The 25,967-nt window shown below is 60.7% G+C and overlaps 14 protein-coding genes and 2 non-coding genes across 16 annotated transcripts; 4 read left to right on the forward strand and 12 right to left on the reverse strand.

Moving 5' to 3' along the window:
- Positions 1 to 170: 170 nt before the first annotated feature.
- GGTG_05106 (ricin B lectin:Parallel beta-helix) lies at positions 171 to 738 on the reverse strand (the record flags this gene model as incomplete). The annotated part of the gene is made up of 2 exons (XM_009222905.1): positions 171 to 192; positions 275 to 738. The coding sequence occupies 2 exons, from the start codon at positions 736 to 738 to the stop codon at positions 171 to 173; spliced, it is 486 nt and encodes a 161-aa protein (XP_009221169.1).
- Positions 739 to 1,089: 351 nt separating this feature from the next.
- On the reverse strand, positions 1,090 to 3,679 carry GGTG_05107 (hypothetical protein). Its single transcript, XM_009222906.1, has 2 exons — positions 2,084 to 3,679; positions 1,090 to 1,985 (listed from the first exon to the last, which is right to left on the reverse strand). Exons 1-2 carry the CDS (start codon positions 3,436 to 3,438, stop codon positions 1,358 to 1,360), a joined length of 1,983 nt encoding a protein of 660 aa, XP_009221170.1. The 5' UTR covers positions 3,439 to 3,679; the 3' UTR covers positions 1,090 to 1,357.
- On the reverse strand, positions 1,196 to 1,267 carry GGTG_20098. The gene has a single exon. It is a non-coding gene; the product is annotated as a tRNA-Arg (tRNA).
- Positions 3,680 to 4,489: 810 nt separating the features above from the next.
- GGTG_05108 (hypothetical protein) lies at positions 4,490 to 5,544 on the forward strand (the record flags this gene model as incomplete). Its single annotated transcript, XM_009222907.1, has 3 exons — positions 4,490 to 4,533; positions 5,005 to 5,153; positions 5,222 to 5,544. 3 exons carry the CDS (start codon positions 4,490 to 4,492, stop codon positions 5,542 to 5,544), a joined length of 516 nt encoding a protein of 171 aa, XP_009221171.1.
- A 6-nt stretch (positions 5,545 to 5,550) lies between these two features.
- GGTG_05109 (hypothetical protein) lies at positions 5,551 to 8,577 on the reverse strand. The gene is made up of 3 exons (XM_009222908.1): positions 7,909 to 8,577; positions 7,051 to 7,846; positions 5,551 to 6,988 (listed from the first exon to the last, which is right to left on the reverse strand). The coding sequence occupies exons 1-3, from the start codon at positions 8,354 to 8,356 to the stop codon at positions 5,587 to 5,589; spliced, it is 2,646 nt and encodes an 881-aa protein (XP_009221172.1). The 5' UTR covers positions 8,357 to 8,577; the 3' UTR covers positions 5,551 to 5,586.
- A 747-nt stretch (positions 8,578 to 9,324) lies between these two features.
- Positions 9,325 to 9,437, reverse strand: GGTG_20099. The gene has a single exon. It is a non-coding gene; the product is annotated as a tRNA-Arg (tRNA).
- A 101-nt stretch (positions 9,438 to 9,538) lies between these two features.
- Positions 9,539 to 11,178, reverse strand: GGTG_05110 (hypothetical protein; the record flags this gene model as incomplete). Its single annotated transcript, XM_009222909.1, has 4 exons — positions 11,155 to 11,178; positions 10,402 to 11,082; positions 9,783 to 10,156; positions 9,539 to 9,696 (listed from the first exon to the last, which is right to left on the reverse strand). The coding sequence occupies exons 2-4, from the start codon at positions 10,464 to 10,466 to the stop codon at positions 9,539 to 9,541; spliced, it is 597 nt and encodes a 198-aa protein (XP_009221173.1). The 5' UTR covers positions 10,467 to 11,082; positions 11,155 to 11,178.
- Positions 11,179 to 11,528: 350 nt separating this feature from the next.
- Positions 11,529 to 13,293, reverse strand: GGTG_05111 (hypothetical protein; the record flags this gene model as incomplete). The annotated part of the gene is made up of 3 exons (XM_009222910.1): positions 12,585 to 13,293; positions 12,026 to 12,110; positions 11,529 to 11,734 (listed from the first exon to the last, which is right to left on the reverse strand). Exons 1-3 carry the CDS (start codon positions 13,221 to 13,223, stop codon positions 11,529 to 11,531), a joined length of 930 nt encoding a protein of 309 aa, XP_009221174.1. The 5' UTR covers positions 13,224 to 13,293.
- Positions 13,294 to 13,311: 18 nt separating this feature from the next.
- GGTG_05112 (carboxylic acid transporter) lies at positions 13,312 to 14,957 on the forward strand (the record flags this gene model as incomplete). The annotated part of the gene is made up of 2 exons (XM_009222911.1): positions 13,312 to 13,835; positions 13,895 to 14,957. 2 exons carry the CDS (start codon positions 13,312 to 13,314, stop codon positions 14,955 to 14,957), a joined length of 1,587 nt encoding a protein of 528 aa, XP_009221175.1.
- Positions 14,958 to 15,078: 121 nt separating this feature from the next.
- On the forward strand, positions 15,079 to 17,335 carry GGTG_05113 (hypothetical protein). The gene has a single exon (XM_009222912.1). It carries the CDS (start codon positions 15,166 to 15,168, stop codon positions 17,215 to 17,217), a length of 2,052 nt encoding a protein of 683 aa, XP_009221176.1. The 5' UTR covers positions 15,079 to 15,165; the 3' UTR covers positions 17,218 to 17,335.
- Positions 17,336 to 17,365: 30 nt separating this feature from the next.
- On the reverse strand, positions 17,366 to 18,051 carry GGTG_05114 (hypothetical protein; the record flags this gene model as incomplete). The annotated part of the gene is made up of 2 exons (XM_009222913.1): positions 17,366 to 17,455; positions 17,524 to 18,051. The coding sequence occupies 2 exons, from the start codon at positions 18,049 to 18,051 to the stop codon at positions 17,366 to 17,368; spliced, it is 618 nt and encodes a 205-aa protein (XP_009221177.1).
- Positions 18,052 to 18,559: 508 nt separating this feature from the next.
- GGTG_05115 (hypothetical protein) lies at positions 18,560 to 19,751 on the forward strand (the record flags this gene model as incomplete). The annotated part of the gene is made up of 5 exons (XM_009222914.1): positions 18,560 to 18,832; positions 18,891 to 19,006; positions 19,064 to 19,212; positions 19,254 to 19,620; positions 19,745 to 19,751. The coding sequence occupies exons 1-5, from the start codon at positions 18,734 to 18,736 to the stop codon at positions 19,749 to 19,751; spliced, it is 738 nt and encodes a 245-aa protein (XP_009221178.1). The 5' UTR covers positions 18,560 to 18,733.
- On the reverse strand, positions 19,682 to 20,579 carry GGTG_05116 (hypothetical protein). The gene is made up of 2 exons (XM_009222915.1): positions 20,245 to 20,579; positions 19,682 to 20,172 (listed from the first exon to the last, which is right to left on the reverse strand). Exons 1-2 carry the CDS (start codon positions 20,387 to 20,389, stop codon positions 19,997 to 19,999), a joined length of 321 nt encoding a protein of 106 aa, XP_009221179.1. The 5' UTR covers positions 20,390 to 20,579; the 3' UTR covers positions 19,682 to 19,996.
- A 225-nt stretch (positions 20,580 to 20,804) lies between these two features.
- GGTG_05117 (cellulose-growth-specific protein) lies at positions 20,805 to 21,567 on the reverse strand (the record flags this gene model as incomplete). Its single annotated transcript, XM_009222916.1, has 2 exons — positions 20,805 to 21,448; positions 21,513 to 21,567. The coding sequence occupies 2 exons, from the start codon at positions 21,565 to 21,567 to the stop codon at positions 20,805 to 20,807; spliced, it is 699 nt and encodes a 232-aa protein (XP_009221180.1).
- A 758-nt stretch (positions 21,568 to 22,325) lies between these two features.
- On the reverse strand, positions 22,326 to 24,508 carry GGTG_05118 (hypothetical protein; the record flags this gene model as incomplete). Its single annotated transcript, XM_009222917.1, has 2 exons — positions 22,326 to 24,214; positions 24,283 to 24,508. The coding sequence occupies 2 exons, from the start codon at positions 24,506 to 24,508 to the stop codon at positions 22,326 to 22,328; spliced, it is 2,115 nt and encodes a 704-aa protein (XP_009221181.1).
- A 321-nt stretch (positions 24,509 to 24,829) lies between these two features.
- GGTG_05119 (zinc finger protein) lies at positions 24,830 to 25,894 on the reverse strand. Its single transcript, XM_009222918.1, has 3 exons — positions 25,709 to 25,894; positions 25,461 to 25,640; positions 24,830 to 25,403 (listed from the first exon to the last, which is right to left on the reverse strand). The coding sequence occupies exons 1-3, from the start codon at positions 25,765 to 25,767 to the stop codon at positions 25,289 to 25,291; spliced, it is 354 nt and encodes a 117-aa protein (XP_009221182.1). The 5' UTR covers positions 25,768 to 25,894; the 3' UTR covers positions 24,830 to 25,288.
- Positions 25,895 to 25,967: the final 73 nt, after the last annotated feature.

Genomic DNA, 25,967 nt, shown 5'->3' on the forward strand with positions numbered 1-25,967 from the left:
CTCACAGTTGCCGTTGGGGTTCTGCCCATTGTTATTGGCAAACCGCAGCGTCGCGTACCCCGTGCCGGCGCCGACGTTGTTGCCGTCCACCAGCCCGACGCGCGCGTTGGTCGTCTTTTGCAGCAGCAGGCCCGACTCGCCGACGTTGCGGGCAATGACCCGATCGATGGTCAGGCCGTCAATGTTCCACGTCTCGACGGCGTGGCTGCCGGCCCCCGTGACGGTGATGACGCCCATCTTGACGTTGTAGTTGGGCGCGCGGTCGCGGTCGAACTGGATGCCCAGCCCGCCGCTCAGGTTCATGGTGATGGCGCCCAGCGTCAGGTCGCGCGTGCCCGAGAAGCGCAGGCCAAAGTACGGGTTGCCCGTCATGGTCAGGTAGGGGATCTGCACGCCCTGGACGTCGGTGGCCTCGATGGCGCCGCGGCCGCTGCGGGAGACGGCGTTGATGGTGCCGCAGCCCTCGAGGATCCGGCCGCCGGGGATGCTGATGGTCCCCGCGCCGATGGAGCCCGACGCCATGACGGCCACGCGCTGGCCGGCCGACACCGAGTCGAGCGCGGCCTGGATGGCCGCCCGGTAGTCGCCGCCCTGGTACACGGTGCTGGACCCGCGCGTGGCCGTGAAGGAGCTGCCCGACCCCGTCACGCGCGCGTGGGGGGACCCAGAGCCGCACTGAGCCTGCGCCTGCCCGGCGAGGGCGAGGGCGGCGACCGAGAGGAAGAGGAGCTTGACCATGGTGGGCTGTGGTTGTGGTTGTGGTTGCGGTGGCAAAGTCGCGGGGGCCTGGGGTGCTAGGACAGTAGGACTCTAGGAGCCTCACGGCCCGGCGGGCATGATTCGCTGGCTATTTTGTATGCCCGTCCGTCTCCTACTCTCCTTCCCCGGACGGAGGGCCACATCCCGCGCGGCAGTCTGGGCGGACACTAGCGCGGACATATTAAATCCTCCGCCATGTCTGGTTGGAGGACCAAATTATCCGGCGGCTCTTGGGTTCAGGGGTTGGCTTAAACCCCGCACGGAGGCTGGACAGCGGTTTGTGCTTTTAGAAGGTGTCGCGACTTGGCAATGGCATCACGGATTGTGGACTATGGATTACAAGTGTTACATTGGATAATTATATGCAGTGTGTCGCTGCAACGCTATGGCGGGGGAATCTACAGGTCGCAAAAAGACAAAGAAGTGAATGAATACACGATCCAGGCAGGGATCGAACCTGCAATCTCTTGATTCGTAGTCAAGCGCCTTGCCATTTGGCCACTGGACCCGTGGGCGGATGATTCGGCCACTCCCCAGTTGGCATCATGAGCGCGGTCGCAGACTGCAGTGCATCTCACCCCCCGTCCCGCACCGCTCGCTACCTCTGCGGAAAAGAGTCAAACTTGACACCCGGCCCCGGCCCCAGCTCCTGCGGCCTCGCCTCATGGGTGGGCATCTCCAGCGCGGGCGGCGGGCTGGGCATCTCGTGTCCGTGGTACATGTCGCCGCTCATCTCGTGGTAGACGCGCGGGCTGCCCGCGTCGAGCATGCTGGGGCTCGTGTTCTCGAGCATGCTGGGACTTGTCCCTCCCAGCACGCTGGGGCTCACCTCCGAGTGCGCCTCGGCCAGCGGCGGCTTGTTGTCGCCGTAACCCGCCCCTGTGCCGCCGGCCTTGTTCTCCCACATGGCCGCGTGCGCCTGGCCCAGCGCCGCCGACGTCTCGCCAGCCGACGACTCGTGGTCCTGCGGGTCCTGCTGCGCCTGCTTCCGCCGCCGGAAACAGAACCACCAGACCGCTGCCGCGACGGCGGCGAGGGCGACCACGCCGCCCACGGCGCCGCCGATAATGGCACCCAGGGGCACCGAGGATGACGTGGAGGAACCGCCGGGCTTGGACTCGTCCTGGGGCTGCGACGAGCTGCCGCCGCTGCTGTTTGTAATGGCTGGCATTTGTGCAAAAAGCGCCTTGGTGTCGTCGCGGTCCCACTTGAAGGCATCTCGGCCGCTGATGCTGCGTGTTAGTCGTGTGTCCCCTCATCACCCTGGGATATATAGGCAGGCAGGCAGGCAGGCAGACAGGTAGGCAGGTAGATAAACACTCACGGATACGACTCGGAATACCACTTGCGCACCATCTCGGGCGCCTCATACGCCGGCGCGTCGGCGTTGTAGCTGTCCCCCCACGTCAGGCTCGTCATGTCAAGGACCTTGAGCCCGTTGGCCCAGGGGTCCCTGCTGCCGAACGGGTCCTGCGCGCGCGACGGCAGCCCGCCCACGGCGATCATCTGCCTCCCGCCGCGGCCCGCAACCGCGCACCTGTGCCGCCACCGGTCCGAGTCGTCCACCGCCCCCTGCGGCGCCTTGAACCAGCGGAACCCGGGCACCGTCAGGATATAGACCTCGCCGGGGCTGCGCCCGCGCCCGCCCGACACAAAGATCTCGTACGACCCCCTGCTGCCGCCGCCCGCCACCACGGCGCAGTGGCCCGCCACGGTGCCCTCGGGTCGGTCGCCCGTCGTGGTCTGCGAGTGCATGGTGCGCGTCGCCACGTCATACAGGTTGACGACGCCAAAGTCGATGGGTTGCGGGTTCTTGCCCTCGACCACCTCGCCCTGCGTGCCGCCCAGAAAAAAGGCGACGCCGCGCCCGTTGGTGCCGACCTTCTCGCCGCCGCCGCCACCCAAACAAACGGCCGCGCCGTCATCGACGCCCGCGCGTCGCCGCGGCCCGAATGGCACCCGGAACCCCGAAGACTCGTCCTGCGTCTCGTTGGACCACGTGCGACTGTCCATGCTGTAGATAACGAGCCCCTGCACCGCTCGCGTCGTCGCAAGCACGTCCCGGTATCCGTACCGCGGCGGCACGCGGCTGTCGCTCCACAGGCTGCCGATGCCGCTCATGGCCAGCCCGGCGCCGTTGCAGCTGGTCGAGGCGCCCACCTGGGTGCGCAGGATGTTTGGGTCGGGCGGCTCGTTCCGCCAGGTTCCCGCCGCGGCGCCGTCGCTGCTCTTCGTAAAGACGCGCAGCCGCGTCTTGATGGAGCCCTCGTTGATGACGTTGAAGGGGTTCGTGCCGCCCCAGCCGTACAGGGTCTTGTTGTCGGTGCCCGCCCACAGCGCGCCCATGCGCGTGTAGGGCGCGTCGTCGCCGTGCGGGATGCTCTCGAACGCGACGTCGCGCGTGGTCCAGGACTTGGCGAGCGGGATGGCGAGCGTCGTGTTGGTCGGCTCCGACCACGACCCCACCCGCCGCCCGTCGGCCATCTGCGACAGCTCGCCGCCCTCGATGTAGAGGTGCTCGCCCAGCACCGCCACCGTGTGGCCCTCGCGCCGCAAAAAGTTCTCTCGGCTCGGCGCCTCGACCGACTGCGCCTGCGCGCTCCGCGCCGCCAGCAGGCACGCCGCCAGCGCGAGCGTCCTCGCCATCGTGGGCTGCTGGCCTCGGTTCGTAGTTGTCATTCGGGCCAAGGAAATGGCATTTGCGCCTCGTTGGATTACACGAGGAATTCGGGAAGGAAGCCAAAAGGAATGTGTAAAGGACGAAAAGCGACGACAACAAGGAAGCTCCTGGGGGAGAGAGCCCGCCGCCGCTGGCCTCTAGACTAGAAAGGGTGCGGATCACTGCCGCCCTCGCCAAGCGTGGCTCAGGTATGCGCGGCAGGGGATGCGATCCTACCGTGTGTTCCAACCAACTACGGCCAACCCCAAGCCGCCCCGTGGAGAGCATGAGGCCCCCAATGCCCAATGCCAATGTCTGGTGGTGGGGCTGCGACCCCTGCTGCTGACTGCTCTTTCGCAAAACCCCCGCGGCTCTGATTGGGCCTCTCGCCTAGCTGTTACCACCCTCAAACGGGCCGGCGACGAGGGCCAACAACTGAGACAAATGCCTTGCCGTCAGCGACGGGAAGCACGGCAGCCAAGGTAAAATCAGTGTGGGGCCTTGAGCGGTCTTCGCACAGCAATGCGAGGCCCGCCGCACCAACAAACGCACACCATTGTCAGCACCCGTTTTGCCGCACAAAGCCCATGTCCCTCGCTGGCCATATTGAGAATCGCTGCACTCTTTATTGCCTGTGCTCACACGTCTTTCCCGCTGGTCGAGCCTCCGTTCGCGGTCTGCCGCAGACCGCAACCTAATACCGACTCAATACAAACTCGTAGATCGGTTTCCACACTATCCAAAGCTGCCAGCCTCCGCCGCCGCCGCCGGGTGCCTCAGGCTTGCCCTCCGCTCCCACGTGTCCGCAAAGGCCCTATTGGAAGACCACGTCGACAACGAGAGGGCCGTGGGCGACGACGGCAAAAGCATACTCCCAACCCTGATCGCACTTGGCTTGCGGGACGGCACCGTCCAGGTCACGGTAACTTTTGGAACCTCGATAGAATTCCAACACGACGACGTAGAAACGAGCTCTTGGCCAGCCGCAAAGGGCCGCGTGATAACGTCGCTGAGATTGGAATATGAGCCGCGCAACCCCCTGCAATACCCGTATCACGGCCGCTTTCGGACATGGCTCGGCAGCATCGTCGACTTTGGAGTCCCGGACTTGACAGGTAAAACGAGCTCTGCTCCTGCACCGGCTTCGTCAACTCTTCTTACACGGCTGCAGGCTTGGAATCACTCAAGACGGAAAACAGGCCCGGGCTGCTCTCTGCCGACGCCCTGTCTGACCAAAATGTCAGCATGATCCAGGGATGGATCGACGACTGTATCTCCAACCACCCGGGCTCTCCAGACCGTTCGCTGTAGACACTGACGAGGCTGATCGAGATCGAGTGGCACGCCAGCAAAGCTGAGGTTGTCGTCACGGGCCTCAAGCTAATAGAGCAGCGCGCCTCGGGTTTCGCCATCTCTGGACCGACTCGCTGTGCATCGTCCAGGACTCCCCCGCCGACTGGGAGGCAGAGGCCGCGCTGATGCATCAAGTGTTCCGCCATGCCGTCTTTACCCTGGCGGCCACGTCGACGACCTCGACTGAAGACGGTTTCCTCCGCCGAACCAACCACCCGATACCTGCCCTGAAGGTGCTCTACCCCCGTCAAGGTCAACAGCGCAAACGGCCAGCTGTTCGGGGGCGGGGGTAGCGGCGTCGTGGAAGGCAGCTTCATCCTCGGCCGCCGATCCTGGAGGGCGTCGAGGCGGGAGCACGCCGTGGGCGCCTCCAAGTGGAATAGTAGGGGCTAGACCATGCAGGAGCGAGCCCTCTCGTCCCGCACCGCTTCGCCAACAACGCTTTCAAAGACTTCGATGCGTACGAGTGGAGGCCTGGGCTGAGCCTTGGGCCGCCATGCGGCATCCACGGGGTTTTGGAGGTGCGCGCCTTCGTGAAGTCGGTCCGCCAGCTGCGCAAGTGCAAGACGGCAGCCTCGTTCCGCCTTCATGCACCCTGGGGTCCGATAGGAGAGGAAGATGGCGAGTATTCAAGGGTTTACGCCGAGGCCAAGCTCGATTCTGACGCCGACGCCGTCGCGGCTGCTAGGAGCGGCGTCGCAGTCGTTTATATGCACCTCGACTGCGGGAATCGGGATAGCATCGGCTTTCAGCATCGAGCATCTTTTTCATGAACATGATGTGAAAGAAATAGTCATTGTGTAATTTGTGATATTCTAAAACCTTTTCGCATTCCCATCATCCGACATGGGGCTCACCGCGTCCATGGACGGAAGCTGCAACGGGCCTGGCGTCGTGCCCGGGTTTGATGCTGCTCGGTTCCTCTTGGGACTCCGCGGTGGAGGTTCTCGTGGCACCCCCTCCTGCTCCGCACCGTCTTCGATGCTTGGTTCTACATGTCTGGAAGAACCCGGCATGTGGAAGGCATATGGCCCCCGTGTCGGGGACTTGCGTCCCTCCATGTGATGATGGTAGCCCGTCGGCGGCGGCGTCACCCCGCCCGCCTCACCCGCAGACGGCGCTTGCGTGCGTCCCAAGGGAACCGGTGCCTCGGTGGCCACTGCCTCTTCTCCGTGCCGGATCCACTGCAGATGCACCGAGGCCCGGCGCCCGAGCGGCGAAGGGTCTCGTGAAGTCGTTGGCCGCGCCGATAACACCTGCTCAACAGTTGGTAGCATACTGCTGCTGCTCGGTGGCGCCATGTATGCCTTGTAAGGGCCTGCGTGTGACGGTGGGGGCGGCGACGGCGTCTGGCTGCGGGATGGGTGCATCGTATGGCGGTCGTTTTCGGGGGGCGCGAGCAGGAAGCCGTCGTCCTCCTCAACCAAATCCCCATGGCGGCCGCGGTCACCACCAAGTCTCAATGCGGCGCTGGCGTCCACATCCCCTAGCTTCGACGCAGAGACGGAATGAGCAGCGGGCTCGCTCAGCAGCTCGTCGCGTAAGCAAGCCCCAGCCAGAAGCATCATCGCCGCATCCAGCCTGTCGCTGGTAGTCCGTGAGCAGGACGCGACTGCCGCGAGCGCAAGCAGCACCGCCAGCTGCAGAGCGAGAAGCAAAGACACGATGGCCTGAGCAGGGAGGCCGATGTCTCGAGGCTTGACGATGGCGGTGCCTTGGGCGCTGTATACGCGACGTGAGCCCACGGCAGCTGTATCGCTTGCCTGACCAGCCTTGCCCCGCATTGCCTCGGCGGTCAAGACCAGCATGGCCTCGTTGGCGAGGTACATGCCTGCAGAGATCGTGGCTTCGGCGTTGCTGCGTCCCTGCTCCGTGGCCGGGTCGAACCTGGCGAACCAGTCGAGGACAAGGCGCAAGATGAGCTCATTGGCGGCACCGTCAGAGACGCCTACCACGGCGTCACATTCGGTAACTGGCGGGCCCTGAGAAGGCCAGAGAGAGGCGAAAGGAAGGCCGCGCGAGCAGATGCCTCTCAGCACAGCCCGGCCTTGGCCTGTCACCCAGGTCTCATTTGCGAGGTGCAAAAAAGAGCCATCGCCAAGAGCCGAGAGGAATGTACTCATCAGCGGACCTGGCGTGCGGAGGTTGCTAGTTCCAAAAGGAGACGACACGGCTGGGAATGGCGGCCGGGATGGGCCAGATGCTTCAGCAGAGTCACTTTTTAGACATCTTGGTTAGTCTTGGCACGCACCAACGAGTCTAGGGATTTGCAGACTTACGTCTCGACGGGGACGGCGCCGTTAGGCAGCCGATCACCAGACCCTTGCTCCTGAAGTTCGGCAGCGCTGGGCCATCTGGCAAGGAGCGGGCCGGGGCGAGCGCCGTTGTATTTGTTCGGGAGTTCAAAATAACCCCTTGTCGTCTCGGCGTCGCACCTCGCAGTGAAGTTGGCGCGCGGTGACTGCGCCGTGGAATCTCCCATGTTCGGCCCAGCCCAACTGGCTAGGAAAACGTGCTCCTGTATTTTCTGGGAGTTTCGGCTGAGGGTCCAGGCGGCAGCACCCTGCGCCCCCGGCACACAGAACTTGACTGTTCCATCACCATTTCCTAGGGCTCCTACCAGCGGCTGATCGCCAGGACAATTCTCCGGATATTCCCCCACCCCAACGAGCGAACATTTGACTTTTGAATCGAGCCTCATGGCGTGTTGACGCACGACGCCCGTGTTGGTGCCGGCCGGAATGGAGGACACAAAAAATGGACTCCCAGAGCCGCGAGAGGCGAGGTCGGCGATAGAAGATGAAGCTTCTTGCGATCCCTCCTTCCATAAGTGCAGTTGTGGTTGCGTCCTGCTCTCGCTTGCGAGCCTGCTTGCGATACGTGCTGCCGCCAAATCCCGGGGGAGACGATCAATGTCGGCGGGCTCAGGGTCAAAGCCGGCGAGGGCGTAAGCGCGAGGCACGGCAGCGTCACAGCCCGGCCCTGTGAACTGTAGGGAGGGGTCTTCGAGACACGAAGCAACAGTGATGACCTCTGGAGCAGCTAGGATAGCCCGAGTGAAGGGCAAGACAATGCCTGCAGTGTTGTTAGCCAGTTGGGGCGATACAGTCATCTTGGTTGGTGTAGGGGACACCCACTGTGGATCACAAGAGCAAGCCCCAGCGCAGACAGTTTTGTCGAGTAGTTTCTTTTTAGCCTAGTCCAAGGCCCGTCGGCCAGCGAGAGAAGCTGGCGGACGTTGAGGTTTTGTGTGGCGCTCCTGCGTTGGGCAACCACGACGGCGGCATGGGACAGCACGGCTGACACGACTGGGATGGCGAGGACGGCGGCTATCGTATCGAGGGCGCGGATAGCCGTCATCCAGATGCCGACAGAGGCCAGATCCGAAGGGGAGAGGCGGCCCCGGGAGTCCTCGTAGGTCGCAGCGCCGGGTGTGATGGGCCTCGTGCTAAGGACGCAGCTGGCGGCCCACGGCACAACGGTAACAGGTATATAAAAGGCAACGAGTATCAGGGTAGAGTAGTGGCGCGCTTGCCGTGGCGCGCTTGCTGGGGTAGCATGGCGCACATCGCTCAATATTCTCATGATAGGTTGGTTTGGTCTATGTGTCGTAAACTGCGTGTATCGGCCAAGGTAGGGACTGGCGGCATGCCTTGGCAGCTCGCTCCCAAGAAAGAAAAGCGTGATTGGCGCACTTGCGAGGACCAAGAATAGGAGAAGGGCAAAACTGGAGAAGAAAAAGGAGAAAAGACAGCAAAGTCAAGATGGGAATAACAACACAGCAGCTTGCTGCAATATTATACCGTCTGGAATCATGACGACAGGTAGCCCGGTGTGCGACATGTTGGCGAAGCAGCGGCGGCAAGGCGCAAGGGCGGCGAAGGGCGGGAGTTGGGCTACGCTCAAGCAACACCGTGGAACGCGCTTCTGCTCACCACCTGCTTGGCTGTCCAGGGGGTTGTTCCACGAGGCTAGGGCTAAGGAGCGACCCATGGCGATGAGCAGTGAATGCCACCATAATTGGAGGTGAGCCAAGCCCGCAAAAGCGCGGAGGCGAGAGCGAGGCCGCGGAAGTGGTCGCTTAAAGGATGATGGTGCTGATGGCACTGCTGAGGTTGCCGGGCTGCGCCTCGTCAGCACACGCTTGTGCGAGGCGGTGGGTGCGGGAGTGGGCAATTTTTAGCAGCAGTGAGCACCCAGGTTGTGTGGGAGCGCCCGCGCCGCCCGCGCTAACGGGGCAGTGAGCGACCCACCTTGCGGGAAAGTCATTTGGCTGCAGACGCCGGAGGTGCAGGGAGGAAACAAAAAGGATGGAGGTTGGCTAAAAGCAGAGGCCAGACGACATAAATAGTTTAACGAGAAACTGGAAAGATTTTTCCAGCCGTCGCGCTGCGGAATTTTAGGTTTATGGGAGGATAGTTGCAAAAAGGAAGCAGCGTTCGCGTTCCTTCAGGTTGGTAGCACTAACATGACGTGACGGATTGGAAGGCGCACCGCGGAGGGTGCGGGGTCTCGCAGGCAGCAAAAGCAAAAGCAGCAAAAGCAAAATCTCGCACCCAAGGCGGGACTCGAACCCGCAGCCTTTGGATAGCCTTCCGCATCACGAACCATGGCTGGCCCAAACGAGTCTTAGAAGTCCAACGCTCTACCATTGAGCCACCCGGGCCAATCAAGTAATTGTGCCATCCGCGTCATGCGTGTGCTTGATATTGCGGGGTTTTTTGTGTGTTTTTTTTGGGCAACATTCCGGCCCCACAAAACCACCGCTTAGACGCCGAGACAACAAAAGATGAACGGCTGTCCGCGTTGGAGAGAAGGCCGTTTTGGATCTTCACAAGGCGGCATCCATATCGACACTCGGCCGGTCTCGGCCCGCCACTTACGCGTCCGCAAAACCCCGAACTGTGCTGCCGAATTCCCGACACCTGGATCCGGAGTCCCGATATCATTATGGTCATGCCAAGTTGGCAATGCTCCGACTTCTCCCGCACTTTTGTCAGTGCCAACAAACAGTTACACTCCCCATTTACGCAAGAGGATCGGAACCACAGATGCAGGCACTTGGACTGTACAGTATACTCCTGCGGCATGCATGCCCGTCCGTATTCCTGGACGCGGCGGTGGGGCAGGTCGTCGACGTCGGGTGTGTCCGGATGCTCCCCGGTCTCATCTCCGCAGTCTTCCCCAACCTCCGCACCGGCTCTCGGCATCACCTCCGCACGAGCGGAAGAGCCCGGGGTATTATGTGTCGCGGTGTTTCGATATGACGGCAGGGTGGGTTGGTAGCGCCACTTGGCGATGGATGGCGGATGTGCAACACATGCGTAGGACGATGAGGGAGTACTGTCGTTCAGCCCAGTCGTCGCGGCCAGCAATGTAGTCACACTGTCATGTTTGTGTTGAGAAGCAAACACGTAGATCAAAGTAACACTGTAACAAGTCGATGCCCTGAAACGATAGGTATATTGCGAGAAAGGGCTAATAACATTACCTCCAATTCTTGACATGCAACCTTGACTCCGCCAGTGCCTGTCTGGCGTCGTTGTGGTAGGGCTGGTGGGGGCGACACTTGATGCCCCAGTATAAAAAACTTGAACTAGGTACCATGGAAATAAACAATAAAAACCCACCTCCCAACAGGGGGGTTAAAACTGGAAATCACAGGGGTGGCTGAAGGGGGGTCACGTGCTAGCATGAAGTCACTGCCATTTTGAAGTTAATGAAAGAAGGAGAGAAATCGAGAAATGCTTTTAAAGGACGAGAAATTCTTGAAGTCTCGTGACATCCCCGCAAGTTACCACGACCCCTGCGATTTCCAGTTTCAACCCCCCTGTTAACCCCCTGTTACTGGGTGGGTTTTTATGTTCAATTCCCTCGCAGATGGTACGGGCCAACAAACCGGAACTTGAGACCATCCTTGATCCCGAGCCATGGGATGGTTTTACACAAGACATTTGGATAATGATTGCAGCATTAGAAAGCGGGCCACAGCACGCTCTGCACCTTAATACTACTATTTCAAAACTCACTTAGAACCACGATATCCCTGCAGATATTAAAATGCGCGGTCGACGAACACGACAGGAAATGGGGTTCCTGTTCTTGGCAGAAAAAATTCCAGGCTGCTCTTGACCAGGCACCCCCAAGACAAATTAAGTGATACACCAAAAGGGCGGAAAAGTGGAGAACTTTTCCCCAAATCGACTCAACAGCTTCCGGCAAGCAATAAACAATCGAATGTATAAACTTCAGGAAAATTATAAAAATTTAAAGAAAAATGCCATTTAAAACCATTGCTTATAAATCTGGTACTTTGAGTTTTTATAAATTTCTTAATGAATGGGCTATTTCGCTGCGAAATCACTGGTGAATGAAATGCTCACTTTTGGTGTATCAATTAAATTGTCTTGGGGGTGCCAGGGCAAGTTTAAAACGGGAAAAAGACGGGAAATTGGAGATTGGACTGGGACAGGGAAAAGAAACTTCCTGCCAAGCCGGAAGGAAGCTGGCTGCTCGAGTCGTACGAGGACCACGGTCCATGAGTCGATATATTCAGCTGGAATGCTGGGCCAGCTGGAGTGCTGAGCCAGCCGCCTCTGCAAAATGCCGCAACTAGGCCGTATCGCTTATCGACATGGCCGACATTGGAAGCAGGACAAGTGATTGGAAAACCACCCCGACGACGCCTGGGGAAGAACACATATCCGGTATTTCTTGGCGTCGACTGGCGGCCTGTCTCCCAAGTCTGAGGGGCTTGTCATGTGCCGCGACGCACCCCTACCGCCACCAGCGCGTCGACGGTGAGTGTCGCGTGCCGCGGCAGAGCGGAATTTGGCGGGCGGCACTCGTGCTCGCCAAGCCGCTGCCTGGCGCAGGGGACCTCGTTCTTGGCTCTTGGCCGGCCACACAAGGCGGCAGTGGCATTGCTTGATCCGTCAGCGGCTCTCGGCTTTGGAGCCGCCTCTAGCTTGGCGGGGCGGGGACGACGTCTGTCAAAAAGAGGCCATGGCAGGCGACTGCAGAAAGCGAAAGGGAAGAATGGAATCATGTTGCGAACTGAGATTCAATCAACGTCTCGATCGCGAGGGAGAAAACAAGACAGATCCACAGGCCACGTGCAGGGGAAACAAAGGGGCCAAAGGAGCAAAGATTGCCACTGTGTTTGCCCTCTTCTGGGACGCCGACGAAGCCGGGGGAACCCGTTTTCTGGGTTCCATTGCAGTGCTCCCACGGGGGAAACCGGTTTCCCCGCACGTCGTCGTTGGAAAGGCTGGGGTCTGGCAGGCTCCTGCTCGCTGATTTTGGCCCGTCTCGGGATGTTTCCTTGTTCGGCCTGTCCCTGTGCGGGCTAGGTATTAGCGTGCGCCCGTCCATTCGACTACATCCCAAACGCCGACGCCACCAGGTGACCATAGAGGCATATTTATCTGCCTCTGCGTTTTCTGCCTCTGCAGCTCGCGTGCCGTCGCATCACAGCAATTCGGCCGAGGTCGCGGCGAATCTTGACCGCCCAAGGGGTGGGGATGTCGATGGTGCTGGCTGGCTGGCTGGCCGGCTCGTGTGCACACTCGATTACATCCAACCACACCGACCACACCCTCCCACTTGCCGTCCATCAACTGGAGCTAGCAAATCACTCGGTCCCGGGATGGAGGGCATCCTTTGCCTGGGACATGCACCAAGCACGTCGCCATATCGGGCGTCGCACAGGAAGGACGGAGAAGTGCTCCTCCTGTGCTGCCGGCCCCCGTCGGGTAATAGAAGTCGGCCGTCTATCCATCGCGTCATCCATAGCCATGAAAAACACTCCTACACCGTATACATGCATACACCCAGCCTGTATGCCGATGGGGCACCTGCCACCCCGGCCAGCCTCCACGCCGACCCCTTGCCCCGCAGATCTGGTCCTCCAGAGAAATCTCTTTTTCCCACCCACACCCCACGGAGCGGCGTCCCCCCTCGCACGAGTCGGGCCCCCGGCGGGGCTCGGTCGCCAGACAAGGCATGGTACAGTACCTACCAGTCTCCCCAGCCCGCGGACCGCGTGCGACAACGACAGGGTCGCTGGAAGTAAGGTCTCACCTCCTTTGGAGGAGCTGCAGCCGCCGACCCAGTAGCATAATGTAACGCCAGCTAGCGTGGGGCGGGCAGGAAGCTCACGCCCACCCTTGCGCAAGCTCTGACCCCCCTGTCGTGCTGCCATCTCAACAAGGACGGAGGAGGAGATTGGGTGCTGGCCGTCCCGATATTTAAAGACCCTCCCCTTCCCACGTTCGTCTGGTTGTGAAAGCTCACGAGCGACTCGTAGACGTCCTCCCTTCCCGCGACGCACTGAGCCCGTTCCTCCTTTTTTTTTCTCTTCTTTTTTTGGTACATACTGCCCAGCCCAGCTCGCACACAAGCTTGCTTGGCTCCGTGGAGATCGCTGGCCGAGTCCTGGGCGTAGCCACATTGGCGCCTTGACCAGTCCTCAAGCAAAAAGCTTGTAGCAGTCGACGCACCACAACACCAAAAAGGACAAGCCACAGACAAAAAAAACAATGTCCGCCGAGGCTACCATCCGCCCGGCCGAGCCCGTGGCCAAGGGCGTGCTGGCGACGGCGCGGCAGGCATGGGGCGACCTGTGGAAGTGGGACCAGCGCGTCGAGGTGGTCAACGAGTACGGCGAGAAGCGCACCGAGTGGCACACGCCGCCACCGCTCAAGAACCCCATCAGCCTCATGGCCCAGCTGTCGGCCAAGGACTGGCTCTTCTTCATCGTCGGCTTCTCGGCCTGGACGGCCGACGCCTTCGACTTCCACGCCCTGTCCATCCAGACGGTCAAGCTGTCAAAGTACTACCAGACCTCCAAGACCGACATCACCACCGCCATCACTCTTACTCTTCTGCTGCGCTCCGTCGGCGCCGCCTTCTTCGGCCTGGCCGGCGACAAGTACGGCCGCAAGTGGCCCATGGTCGTCAACATGATTGTGCTCGGCCTGCTGCAGATTGCCACCATCTACTGCCGCACCTTTAACGAGTTCCTGGCGGTGCGCGCCTTGTTTGGCCTCTTTATGGGCGGAGTGTAAGTGTGCCTTGGTCCGGTGTTTCCCCCCCTCGAGCTCTAGCTAACAGCCCAAACAGCTACGGAAACGCCATCGCCATGGCCCTCGAAAACAGCCCCGTCGACGCCCGCGGCCTCATGTCGGGCATCCTGCAGCAGGGCTACTCGTTCGGCTACGTGTGCGCGGCCTGCGCCAACCTGGGCGTGGGCGGCGACATCGATTCGTGGAAGACGGTCTTTTGGATTGCCGCCGGCATCTCCATCTTCGTCGGCCTGGTCCGCTGCCTCTTCCCCGAGTCGCCGCAGTTCATCGAGGCGCGCAAGGCCGGTAAGAACAAGGCCAACCCGTCGGCCTTTTGGAAGGAGACCAAGGTCATGCTGGCGCAGGAGTGGAAGTTGTGCCTGTACTGCATCATCCTCATGACGTGGTTCAACTACTACAGCCACACGAGCCAGGACAGCTACACCACCTTTATGCTGTCCGAGAAGCAGCTCGACAACTCGGGCGCGTCGCGCGCCTCCATCCTCATGAAGGCCGGCGCCTGCGTCGGCGGCACCATGATCGGCTACGTGTCGCAGTGGCTGGGCCGCCGCCGCGCCATCATCCTGTCCGCCGTCGTCAGCGCCTGCCTGATCCCGGCCTGGATCATGCCCACCGACGAGCGCAGCCTGTCGGCCTCGGGCTTCTTCATGCAGTTCTTCGTCCAGGGCGCGTGGGGCGTCATCCCCATCCACCTCAACGAGCTGTCGCCCCCGGCCTTCCGCTCGTCCTTCCCGGGCATCACGTACCAGCTCGGCAACATGATCTCGTCGCCCTCGGCCCAGATCGTCAACGCCATCGCCGAGAACACCTTTATCCGCAACCACGCCGGCAAGATGGTCGAGGCCTACGGCCCCACCATGGGCATCGCCACCGCCATCATCGCTGTGGGCATCGCCGTCACCACCGCCTTTGGCCCCGAGAAGCGCGGCCGCCAGTTCGAGAAGGCCCTGCCCGCCGGCCACGCCGCCGGCGCCGGCGCCGGCGCCGCTGCCGACTCCAAGGTCGTCGAGGATGACCTCGAGGCCGGCCACGGCAGCACCTCGGACAGCGCCGCCGAGAAGATGAACGAAGCCGGCGGCGCCCACGTCGAGAAGGCCTAGAGGATGCGCCGCGGTTTGGGTTTTGTCATGACATGTTTAACAGAATAGAAACGGGACCCATGGAGTCGCGTTTGGGAAGGGATACGAGCGTGATATTTGACTAGATTATGTAGCCGAAACAAACTCGTTCATCTTATTCCTTGCACACAAATCCAATAACCACAGCAGCATCGTCACAACAGCTACCCCTCCTTTTGCAGCGCCAATCATGGGAAGCCGCGATAAGCGCTCACACCAAACCCGGGCGCACATAGATATATGTGCTACATTGGGCAGCCGACAGCCAGCCACTGTCCCTTTTTCCACATCCCTTCTTTTCCGCTTTCCCTTACTTTCATATTTCCTTCCCATTTCCATTTCGTTGCCAATTTTACCCTTTTCCCATTTTCTTTCAATATCCTTTCAATATCCTTCCAAAATCATTTTCCACGCCTACCCGCTATCCCGCCAAAAGCATTGCACCAGCATGGCCATGTACACTTACCGGCAGCTCGATACAACCCAATCCTCCATCCGGACCATGCGCCTCGCGCGCGCTAAGGACGAGTCGGAGCCAATATGGTGCGATCTTGACATGACGGTGCTCAGCGAAGACGAAGAACGCGGCGGGCCGGGCGTGTCGTACGAGGCGCTGTCCTACACCTGGGGCGACGCATCGACGCCGCAGCACATCCTGGTCAACGGCGGCGTGCTGCCTGTCACGGCGAACCTCCACCGCGCCCTGGTGCACCTGCGGCTGCCGACGAGCGACCGCGTGCTCTGGGTCGACGCCGTCTGCATCGACCAGGGGAGCCCGCACGAGCGAACGCATCAGGTCGGCCAGATGCAGCGCATCTACGGCCAGGCGGAGCGAGTGCTAATCTGGCTGGGGCCGGCTACTATTGAGAGCTGCCTGGCCATGCCATACCTGCTACAGGTCGACCAGGCAGTGTTGCGGTCGGGCCGTCGGCTGGATACGCCCGACGCATGGAGGGATGAGTTCGAGCGCGGCAGGCAGGGCGACACCACCGCCGCCGTCGTGCACCACATGCTGCCCGCCCTGTTCGAGAGCCCGTGGTTCCGGCGCATCTGGGTCATCCAGGAGGCCGCGAGCGCAAAGGCCGCGCTGGTCATGTACGGCCACGACGCCGTGCCGGCCCGCACCTTTGCTATGCTGTCGACGCTGCCGTCGATCCGCATTCCCGAGGGCGCGAGGGCGGCGCTTGAAGTCATGCCGAGCCTGCTCAAAAGGCTCGAGACGTCGTGGTGGCATGGCGGTCGGGACCTGCTGGCACTGCTCTGCAAGTTCCGAAATTACGAGGCCACAGATCCGCGGGACAAGGTGTATGCACTGCTCGGCATCTCCGAGGGTGAGCCTCAGATTAAGCCCGATTACGAGGTGACTGAGGGAACCGTCAGATGGCAGGTCAACCGGCTTTTCATCGGGCGGCTATTCCCCGACTGGTCTATTCTAGATTGGGACGAGATCAACCAGATGGGCGGCTTCGTTTGCCACCTCTCCGGTTCCATCGACCAGATCGCTACGTCTTTTTTCCTTTGGCGTCTCCGAAATATACCACCCAGACGTGTTGCAGCCCTCCTCAAGGGGATGCCGGGTCCCGACGTCTACGCCAAGTTTGAGGGATTAAAACCTTTAAACGTTGCCAACGCCAAGATGATCAAGGCATTAGCGGCCCGCAAAGACGCCGATATCTGGAGCGTCGGCACCGACGGGCTGCGCCCGCTGCAAGCCGCCACTCTCGACGACCAGAGCATGGACAAGATAGGGTTTGAGGCCGCGGCTGAGGCCTTTACAACGCACAACGGGATCTGGGAGAACAAAGTCGCCATGGAGCTGATTGCTGATGAGTTTCCAGAACTGCTTGAGGGCATCAAGGAGCGCCGAGCGAGGATGGGCAGCGACTCGCTGTGGGAGGAGATCAACAACAGCGAACGGGAAGACGAGCTGATAATGTTTTCACTCACACTGCTGGGGCTGGCAGCCTATAAGGGGTTCGCGGCCATGGTCAAGGTGTTGCTAGCGAACGGGGCGGACGTGAACCCAGCGGCCAATGGGGAAAATTTCATGTCCCCGCTGTTCGCGGCGGTGGCGGCGGGCCATGTCGACGTCGTGGTGGTTTTACTGGATGCCGGTGCTAATCCTAATCCGGACAACGATGGTGATACTTGTTGTTTGCAGGCAGCGAATATGAAAGGCGATAAGGATATAATACGTCTGCTTGATGAAAGGCGAGAAAGGTATAATACGCTTGCTTTATAAAAAGGGCGATTTGAAAGGGTAATAGGAATAGGAATATGAATACTAGTGTGAATAAAAACAAACAAAACAAGTAGTATTGAGGGAAAAGCTTGGGGCATTAATAAATTTAGTTTCTAAACCTATCGTTGGTCGCATTATATTTATCGCCCTACATATCGCCACCCCATGGGCGATGCACCACCCTCTCCGTGCTTGAAACCCCTCCCGGCAAAACCGTCGTGTCCTGGGGCGGCGTGATCTGCAGTCGTTGGAGTCGAGCGCCCAGTCAGTAATAACAATGTGAAGCCGAGAAAGAACACCACGCACCTGCCAGGCATCAATCGTCAGCTGCGTCGGCGACAGGCGCCGCAGCACGCCCACGGCCACGACCGAGTTGAGCCAGTAGTACCTTTGGCTACCCGTCTCGAACGCTATGCGCAGGCACGCCGTCGTCGGCGCGCTGGCGTTGAACTGGCCCCCTCCTCCGCCCGCTCCACCACCCACGGCCCGGGCAAAGGCGCCGACGTGGGTGGCGCCCGTCTCAAAGACCAGCACGTGCTCGCCGTCGTCCGTCTCGAGCGTCTGGCGCACGTCGGCCGTCAGCACGCCGTCGCGCGCGTCCACGAGCGCCCAGTCGGCGCCCACGGGCAGCAGGCGGCCGCGCATGTGCGGGCCGGCAAAGGTGCCGCCCATGATGGGCAGCACGACGCGGCTGCCGCGCGGGCCCGCGCCCACGGGGATGGCGGCCCCGCCCGTGATGTTGATGGTGTAGAGGAACGTCAGCTCCGGCGACGCCGGGGCGAGGGCGAGAGTGCTGTTGGCGGCGGCCGCCGTGGGCCAGGCGGACAGGGGCATGGCCGCGACGGCTGCTGGGGCGAGAAGCAGCGAGGCCCAGGAGAGGGGGGCTGCGGATGGTCGATGCATCATTCCTTTCGAGTCTTGCTCTAGGCGTACCTTCTCTGTTGCTATCACGACAGCTGTGATTCCAGAATTTGGGCCAGGGAGGTTGGGTGGCAGAGTTGAAGCAAACGAAAGGAGACATCCGAAGGCATGTCAATGCAGGGACCAAGGAAAAGCCCAAGTCTGGATCCTGATAGACTTTGGAGGCTTCCCGCGGACTCTTCCAGGCCCGTCCGTGTTGCGCAGCCCCTGAATGCGCCGCTTTGCCCACGGCAGTCGCATCACCGTCTTTGCCTTCAATACGAAAAGACCCGCCAGCGGCTCGGTGAAGCCGAGCTGGTTTGGCGATCTGCGCCGAATGCGGCATCGCGGCATCGAAAGCGCCGAACTCACTCCAACGACAATGCGAGCTCCGGGATGAGATGGCGATGCCGACTAGGGCTAGTACAGACGGCAAGCACAAAAGAAGGAATAGATAAATAGCGCCATTTCGGGCCTCTGGCAGGCCCCTGCCACTTGAAATTATCTCCAACTTCGCGCTCAGCCCTTCTTCGCCCTCATTGCCTCGTCACCTGTCACTCGCTCTCCTACGTTCCTGAGCCTTTTTAAAAAACCCTCCTGTCTTGCGCCAGCCGTCATGGCCCGCACCGCAACCGCCGTCCTCGCAGCCGTGGCCCTCGCCCAGGCCGGGTCCGCCATGGTCGTGGACCTCCCCGTCTGGTTCCGCAACACATATGTGAGCCCAGCCCGTGCCGCCACGACCTATGTGACGTATATTCCAACCTTGTACGCAGTGCACGGTCAGCATGCCAGTGGGCACTCCTCCCCAGGACCACCTGCTGCACTTTGGCACAGGCAGTGGGACGTCATGGATGGTGTCGGAGGACAAAGACTGCCCAAACGGGAGCCGGTAGGTTACTACCTCGGAACAGTCGCCGAGAGCCAAGACTGACTGGCGCCTCGACAGCTTCCCCCGCAACGCATACTCGCTCAACGCCTCGTCCACGTCGCAAGACCTCGGCGTTAAGGGGTCCATTGACTACCTCGGAGGGGTCCTCGTGGATCCAGACCTTCATCGCCGCCACCAAGTCGTCGTGGCGCTTCATGCCCGCCGACGTCTACCGCGCCACCGGCTGGGACTACGACGCGCTGCGTAGCCTGCGCCAACATGCCGCTGTGCAGCGAGTTCAACGCGTCGTGGGCCGTGACTTTTACGTTTTCTTCTGGCGACGACGACGGCCGCAGGTTCCGCAACCTCACCGTCCGCGGCGACCAGCTGGCGACCAGCGGCTTTGCCGACCGCGACGACGCCTGCTTCCCGCCCTTCGACTCGAGCGAGAACCCCCGGCTGGCGCTGTTCGGCAGGAACTTCCTGCACCGCTTCTACACCGTCTTCAACTATGGCGCTAGCAGCGTCGAGGAGTTCAAGCTGCGCATCGGTTTTGGCCAGCTCAAGTCGGAGTTCCAGCCGCCCGCCGTTATCCAAGGCGAGAAGCCCTCGAGCTCTCGAGTAGCGTCGAGGAGGTATTGTGCCCGGATCAAGTCATCGTTTTGGCTAAACATTAGGCATTTCTCTTTACTCATCTGTAGCTTTTTGGGCTGCTTAAATATCATCTTGGCGCGAAGACTTTCCGTCTTACCCCTACAGGAAATAAATTCCGAATTCGACACCAAATTTCCTCCAGTTCAACATGCTAGTTCAAAAGGGAGAGCAGGTTCTAAGATGCAGCAGACTAGGAATAACAAGGGAAGAAAGATGGTTGTACCGTTTGAAAGATGGCCCTTTGCTTTGTACAAACACCGAAAAGCCTCAAAAGTAAACCCCTACCCCGTTCCACCATGGCCAACAATCATACACTCTTCGCAGCCCAGATTTTTCCAAAGCAAAACACCCAGCCGATCAATGACAGCATCCCTCGTTGTCCCCGCACACGCCTCTGCATTTGTAGCAACCCTTGTCGCAGAAGCGCACGGGGTAGAGGTCGCTGAGGCCGTAGTGGTACAGGTAGTTCCACTCCTGGCCGCCGCACGTGTCGGACCGGCCGCAGACCTTCATGGCGAGGTCGCCCTGTGTCACTGCTGGGTGTTAGTGAATTGCCCGGGGGGATTTAGGAGCCAAGGTACATCACGCGAGCAGAGTGTACTTACAGACGCCGTTGACGGCTTGCCATCCGCAGACGTTGGGGTAGCAGGCGCCCGACGATCGTTCCTCTTGTGCGCCGTCTGCCGCCACGGTGGTGTTGGCCTCGGCCGCGACGTAGGCCGCGAGGAGGGAGACGAGGAGGAGCTTCATTGTGTGGTTTATGGGCGGGTAGTTTGGAAGACGGGTTTTGTTGCTCTTGTACAGAAGAAGGTGGTGCTGGTTTGGTGTTTAATCCCAAGCACGAATTCTTGATACTGCCCAAGGCTTTATAAACACATTCCTTCAATAGCTTATTCTACATGCAAATGACGGTGAAGCTCTCGTCGAGGCATTGCCAGAGGGAGCCCAGCTGAGCTGTGGAGTTTCGGCAACGCATGTCAGCAAGTCAGCAAGCCGGCAAACGCCGTGATTGCCCGTTTGGGAGCGGTACCAGTGATTTGTGTGGTGCACAATAGCAGCTGAAAGGCCAGCCGCATGTGCATATAGGCAGCAACTCCACTGTAATCGCCGACTGGTAACACGCCTGCCTGCCTGCCTGCTACCTCTATCCACATAACCCCTCCACTCAGCATTTGAGCGGATCCGGCCCCGGTCCCTTGTAGTTGGTCGGTACGGGGTAGTAGATGTTGACCACCAGCCCCGGATCGTTGGCCCTGTACGCCCCCGGGATGGCCACCATCCTGCCCGTCGGCTCGCTACCCGACCCGCCCGTGACCCGGATCTGCGCGCAAGAGATGTACAGCTGCGCGCCGCCCACGGCGCTCGCGCTGTGCAGGCCAATGTGCTCTATCCGCAGCAGGTACTCGCCCGACGGCACGCACCGCGGGATCTGCACGTTGACCACCCCTTTCCCCTGCGCCGGCCACACCAGGCCGCCGCCGCCCACGCTCGGCTTGTCCTGGAAGATCTTGACCCAGCGGCTGCCGCTCCCGTCCCACGTCGCCGCCGTCTTGCCGGCCGGCACGAAGCCGAGCCAGGCCGACAGCGGGCCCGGGTGGCTGATGCCCGTCTTGGCCGTGTAGGCGACGGTGCCGCCGGCCGCCACGTCGACGGTGAGGGGCGCGCCGCGGCCCGGAGACAGCTCGTAGCACGTCATCTGCCGCGAGTTAACGTCGGTCACCGGCCCGTTGGACTGGTAGTTTGTCGTCTGCCGCACCGCCTGCCAGTCCGACGTGCGCTGGGACCCGACGGCGATGTTGGGGAAGACGTCTGGGTTGCTATGTTAGGTACATGATGGGCTATGTCGCTAGTCTAGGGCTGATGAAGAACCCACAGTGCGCCTCTGCCGCAGCGGCGGCGAGGCCAAGGAGCAGCCCGGTGAGCTTCATGATGTAGGGAGGAGCGTTGTAGGTGCGGTGGGTTGATAGCAACATATGCGGATGGGAGAACGAGAGGCAGCTGGGCATGCTCGTTTTTAACGTCGGCAACTACCTACCGCAGAAACACCGCCAAGGGGACGCAAAAGGTCCGCCATAGAGTAGAAGCTATTCCATACCACGGGCGCTGCAAACCCGAGGGAGACAAAAGATGCTGCTGGACGCCCAGGCCGGCTAAATGGGCGCACACCCCAGAGTCGGCCAGTGAGGTCCATGGGATTTAAAGTACCTAATAAGAACAACCGGAAATGGACATGGCATCGGCACTTGAACACCCAAAAAGGAACAAAAAATATCGCCGAACCTGGGGGTGCATGACACCCTCCCCGGCGATGGCCTTTCCGCTGTCTTCGCCTCAGGAGCAAGTCCGACCGGCTTCTCTTCATCCGACATTACCATGCTTCCCAAACCAACGCAGCAAGCAAACAAACAAAAGGAGAAAAACGACCAGCAGATACAAAAATCCAACGCAGCAGTAAACATGGACATTTGGGTTGCGATATGCCAACATCTCACCCTCTTTAAACTCCATAATGCTGCCTAAAATAGCGCCGACAAGGTGACAAAACAGCAAACACCAACAACATGGCACGTTTATATAAGTGGTATTGGGAAAGCATACACACTAGGATTACCAATAATATAGGCAAGAAGGATAAGGATGCCGGTACGGTCTACCAATGCATCACACAGCCACATGGTCTCGCGCATCAGTAATGATTATGCATGTCGGGCCCGGGCGGAGGCACATAGCCGCCCTGGCCCCCCATGCCGTTGGGGGGCGCCGGGGGTAGCCACAGTGGAGGCCCGAACTGTGGGTAGAATGCGGCGCCCGGCATCAGCGGCGGAGGGATTGGAAGCGCTGGCTGCTGCGGGTGGTACTGCTGCGTATGTTGCTGTGGCGGCGCCTGCGACTGCTGTTGCTGTTGCTGCTGCTGCTGCTGCTGCTGCTGCTGGCGGTTCTGCTGGTTCTGCCGGTTCCGCTGCTTGCGGCTTTGCTGCTGGCCGCCGTTTGCAGGCTGGTGCTGCGTCTCGTGCTGGTTCTCGTGCTGGTTCGAGTTCGGGGCCGAGTAGCCGCTGTCCTCATAAGACATGGCCTGGTTGCTGTCCCGCTTGCCCACGTCGTCGAGCGAGTGGTAGCCGTACTTGCCGCCCCGACCACCGCCCCGACCGCCGGATCCCCTAAAGCCGCTGTAGCCGCCGCCTCCGCGGGCGCTGGCGCGGTATCCCCGGTTGGAGTTGTAGTTTCCACGGAAATTGTTGCCTCCACGTCCTCCCCTGGAGAAGCCGTTGTTTCCGGCCTGGGTGTGGTAGCCTCGCCCTCCGCCCGGGTGGTGTCCGCCGCCATTGGCGCCGCCGCGTGGGTGCGAGGGCGCCTCGTCGTCAAACGTGTGCTTGCGCTTGGAGCTCTTGTTCGCAAACATGCTCTCGTACTCGCCCTCAGTTGGGTCCTCGGACTCGATGCGAAACAGTATCTTCTCGCCCACCGTGGTCTCGAAGCTGAAGGCCTTGTCGGGAGGGACGGGCTGCCAGTTATGTATCTTGCTGGCGTCTATGGGCTTGGTGCCTTTTCGCAGCGCCAGCACCACGTGAGGAGTCTTGTTGTCCGTGTGGTACTTTGCTGTCGGCGGCACCGGGCGCACCGCGGCGGCCCACACGCTCCTCTCCAGGCAGCCCGTGCCCGTCACCTCCCAACGCAATTTCGCCCCTAGACCACCCACCTTGTCCAGAATACTGGCAGGGCAGGGACGGGGGCAGATCATGATGTTGTTGGCGTGCACCTTCAACTCGGGGTCCGACGAGCGGGGTGGCGGTATCAGCGACAGTAGGCGCTGCGTGTCGGCCGCGTCGATAAGGTAGCCCGTGTAGAAGACTGTTTTCTTTATCGTCAGCTTCTCGGCGGCGCGCGACCTGTTGCCCGGGGCCGAGACTCCCTTGTCAACCTGCGCATTGTGCGAGTTGAGCAGGTGCTGCACCTCAGCCACCTCGACGACCGGATCCAGATTCACACCGAGCTCTGCGACTTGGATAACCTCGGCGTTGATCGGGGCGGGGCGGGCCGTGGGTGTGCTTGTGGATCCGCTGCCGGCCAAGGATGCGCTCACGTCCTGATTGTAATCGGCCATGAAGTCGCGGAAGCCCTTGACGTGCTTGGGGCGGTCCTCGTAGATGCGGATCTCGTCGGCAAGGCGGTAAGTCTCCATGAGGTGCGTCAGAAAGGCCTGCTTGAAAGCCATGGTGCTGGCGAAGCGCTCGCCGTCGGGGCCTGTAGCGGGCTTGAGGCCCATCATGTCAAACTCGAGGCCTTTGCTGGCCACCATGCGGCCAACGATATCGCTGAAGCCATGCTCGGAGCGGCCCGTCAGCAGCACACAGAGAGCATCCTTCTGCTGGTGGCTGAGGCGCACAAGATCGACAATGCTCTCGTTCCACCAGCCCTCCCAAGCGCGTGGCTCCTCCTTCATCAAACCCGCGCCCGTTGCGGACAATATGCGGTTGTCGTGCCACCAGCCGCCGTTCACGAAACAGTCGGGGTTGGCTAGGAGTCCTATCGTCGGGCCGCTCCAGAGCTTGGGGTTCGGGGTCGGGGTCTTGAACACTGTGGGTGGGTGGGGAGTGGTTAGGGCGATGACGCAGAGGAAGAGGTGGGAACCAGAGGGACCTTACAGGTGTTATCAAAGTCGTAGACATGAATGGCTTTGATGGCCTCGACGGGCGGAAGCTGCTTGTTCTGGACGGACCAGCGGCCGAGGGCGGTAACGGTGTAGCGGCGAGCCTGGGCCGCTTGTGATGGCTGGTGCTGTCGCTTCTGGTGGGATGCGAAGGCGTGCGAGTTGGCCTTTGCAGCAGCGGCGGCCGAGAGGCCGGAGCCCGAGTTATGGTGCGCCGACATGGCGGCGTGGGGAGCAGGCGGTGACATGGTCCGGATTCGAACAGCGGATACACGAGAGATCCAGGCGGCCCTCGCAAGCAGCATTCATGGGCGGCTAGATGCGCGACTGGATGCTAGTCCAACCGCGTCCTAGGGTTGGCCCCCTCTTGGCGCTGCTGGAGGGAACACTACGCTGTGACGGCGACAGGTTTGGTTTACGGGGCTCGGCGATGGCGACAGGGAGTCTATTGGGTCGGGTGGTGATGACGAGGGTGTGGTGATGGCGAGGGTGTGGTGGTGCAGTTTTTGATATTTTCCCGCCAGCTATGGCAGTGAAGTCATTCCCGTCATTGCACCGCAGTAGGTAGCAGGTTCTAGCTTCCTCACGAACCGCGATCGAATTCAATTCCGCCAGTGGTTCCCAATCTTTTTGTGGGGCCGCCGTCCCAAACGATGGAGCCGTGCCACGCCCAGACGACTTGAGCCTCGGCACGTGACGGCCAAGCATCAAAACGTCGTCTGCCCGCCTCGTTTAGTGCTGCCCCTCGTGGCCTCGCATGGATGGCAAAGCATATAAATCCTACCTAGGTAGTGCCTAGGTAGGTAGGTGCCGCCCCCGCTCGTTCGTCTATGGGAATAACTCGCAGCCCATGGCCTCGAACACTGGACGCCGCCAGTCACATGACCCAAGACGCCCCTGAACGCCCCTTAGGAATGCAGATTTTCCAGTTCCTACCTCCATTATGAATCAAACGCAGACAAAGCAAACATGACCTAGGCAAAGGAAACATGGGAAATAAGTTATGCCATCGCCACGTCTTCGTCCTTCTTCCGCTGTCCGTTGTCCGGAGGTCCGATACCGATGGCCGCCTCCGCCTCCCTTTGGGTGTATGGCTCCTCCTCAAGCTGCTTGACTCTATTGCCGGGTGTCAGTCATTGCAATGGCACTACAAAGATCGCCCTGGAACCTTACCGGCGCTTGTGCGGCTTGCCCTTGCGGTGCTCAACCAAGCTGTGGTCCGTCTCGAACCACTTTGCGCACTCGACACAGTAATGCCTGCCCAGCCCAGGCAGGTCCTCTGAGGCCTTGGTGTCCTTCCACTGGGCCAGATGCTTGGGCGACAGCAGGTCCTTCTTGATCTGGTCCAGGTCTCTGGGTTGGGTAACTCAAATCAGCACCACTGCTCTATCAAGGACAAGGGATAACGCGGGGACACTAACCTGGTGCGATGCCTCGTCTTTTGCACACGTTGTGTCGCAACTCCCTTGGCTTTGGGCATATTGGGCGGTTTGTTGGATATCACGTTTGATGCGGCAAGTTGCGATATCACAGGTCCCGTGGTCCGTCCTTGGATTCTGGCGTCGTGCTCTTGCCGACGCAGAAAAATTCAACTAGGGGCAATTGCATGCAGCCTCTTTGGGTTAGGCCGCTGTGATCCACCCTGTGCGGGGCAATGGAAGGCCAGAGGCACGCAAGCTT

This window comes from Gaeumannomyces tritici (assembly GCF_000145635.1).
Source record: "Gaeumannomyces tritici R3-111a-1 unplaced genomic scaffold supercont2.3, whole genome shotgun sequence".
NCBI lineage: Eukaryota > Fungi > Ascomycota > Sordariomycetes > Magnaporthales > Magnaporthaceae > Gaeumannomyces > Gaeumannomyces tritici.

What these genes read in the sequence shown, in the direction of transcription:
- GGTG_05107 (XM_009222906.1), bottom strand. Translation starts at nt 3,438, where the DNA reads ATGACAACTACGAACCGAGGCCAGCAGCCCACGATGGCGAGGACGCTC. An exon ending in TGGTATTCCGAGTCGTATCC is followed by an intron (nt 1,986 to 2,083) that starts GTGAGTGTTTAT and finishes ACGCAGCATCAG; the next exon opens with CGGCCGAGATGCCTTCAAGT.
- GGTG_05109 (XM_009222908.1), bottom strand. Translation starts at nt 8,356, where the DNA reads ATGAGAATATTGAGCGATGTGCGCCATGCTACCCCAGCAAGCGCGCCA. An exon ending in GCTTGCTCTTGTGATCCACA is followed by an intron (nt 7,847 to 7,908) that starts GTGGGTGTCCCC and finishes ACAACACTGCAG; the next exon opens with GCATTGTCTTGCCCTTCACT. An exon ending in GGCGCCGTCCCCGTCGAGAC is followed by an intron (nt 6,989 to 7,050) that starts GTAAGTCTGCAA and finishes ATGTCTAAAAAG; the next exon opens with TGACTCTGCTGAAGCATCTG.
- GGTG_05113 (XM_009222912.1), top strand. Translation starts at nt 15,166, where the DNA reads ATGGGAAGCCGCGATAAGCGCTCACACCAAACCCGGGCGCACATAGAT.
- GGTG_05116 (XM_009222915.1), bottom strand. Translation starts at nt 20,389, where the DNA reads ATGAAGCTCCTCCTCGTCTCCCTCCTCGCGGCCTACGTCGCGGCCGAG. An exon ending in GCAAGCCGTCAACGGCGTCT is followed by an intron (nt 20,173 to 20,244) that starts GTAAGTACACTC and finishes AACACCCAGCAG; the next exon opens with TGACACAGGGCGACCTCGCC.
- GGTG_05119 (XM_009222918.1), bottom strand. Translation starts at nt 25,767, where the DNA reads ATGCCCAAAGCCAAGGGAGTTGCGACACAACGTGTGCAAAAGACGAGG. An exon ending in AAGACGAGGCATCGCACCAG is followed by an intron (nt 25,641 to 25,708) that starts GTTAGTGTCCCC and finishes TACCCAACCCAG; the next exon opens with AGACCTGGACCAGATCAAGA. An exon ending in GGCAAGCCGCACAAGCGCCG is followed by an intron (nt 25,404 to 25,460) that starts GTAAGGTTCCAG and finishes ACCCGGCAATAG; the next exon opens with AGTCAAGCAGCTTGAGGAGG.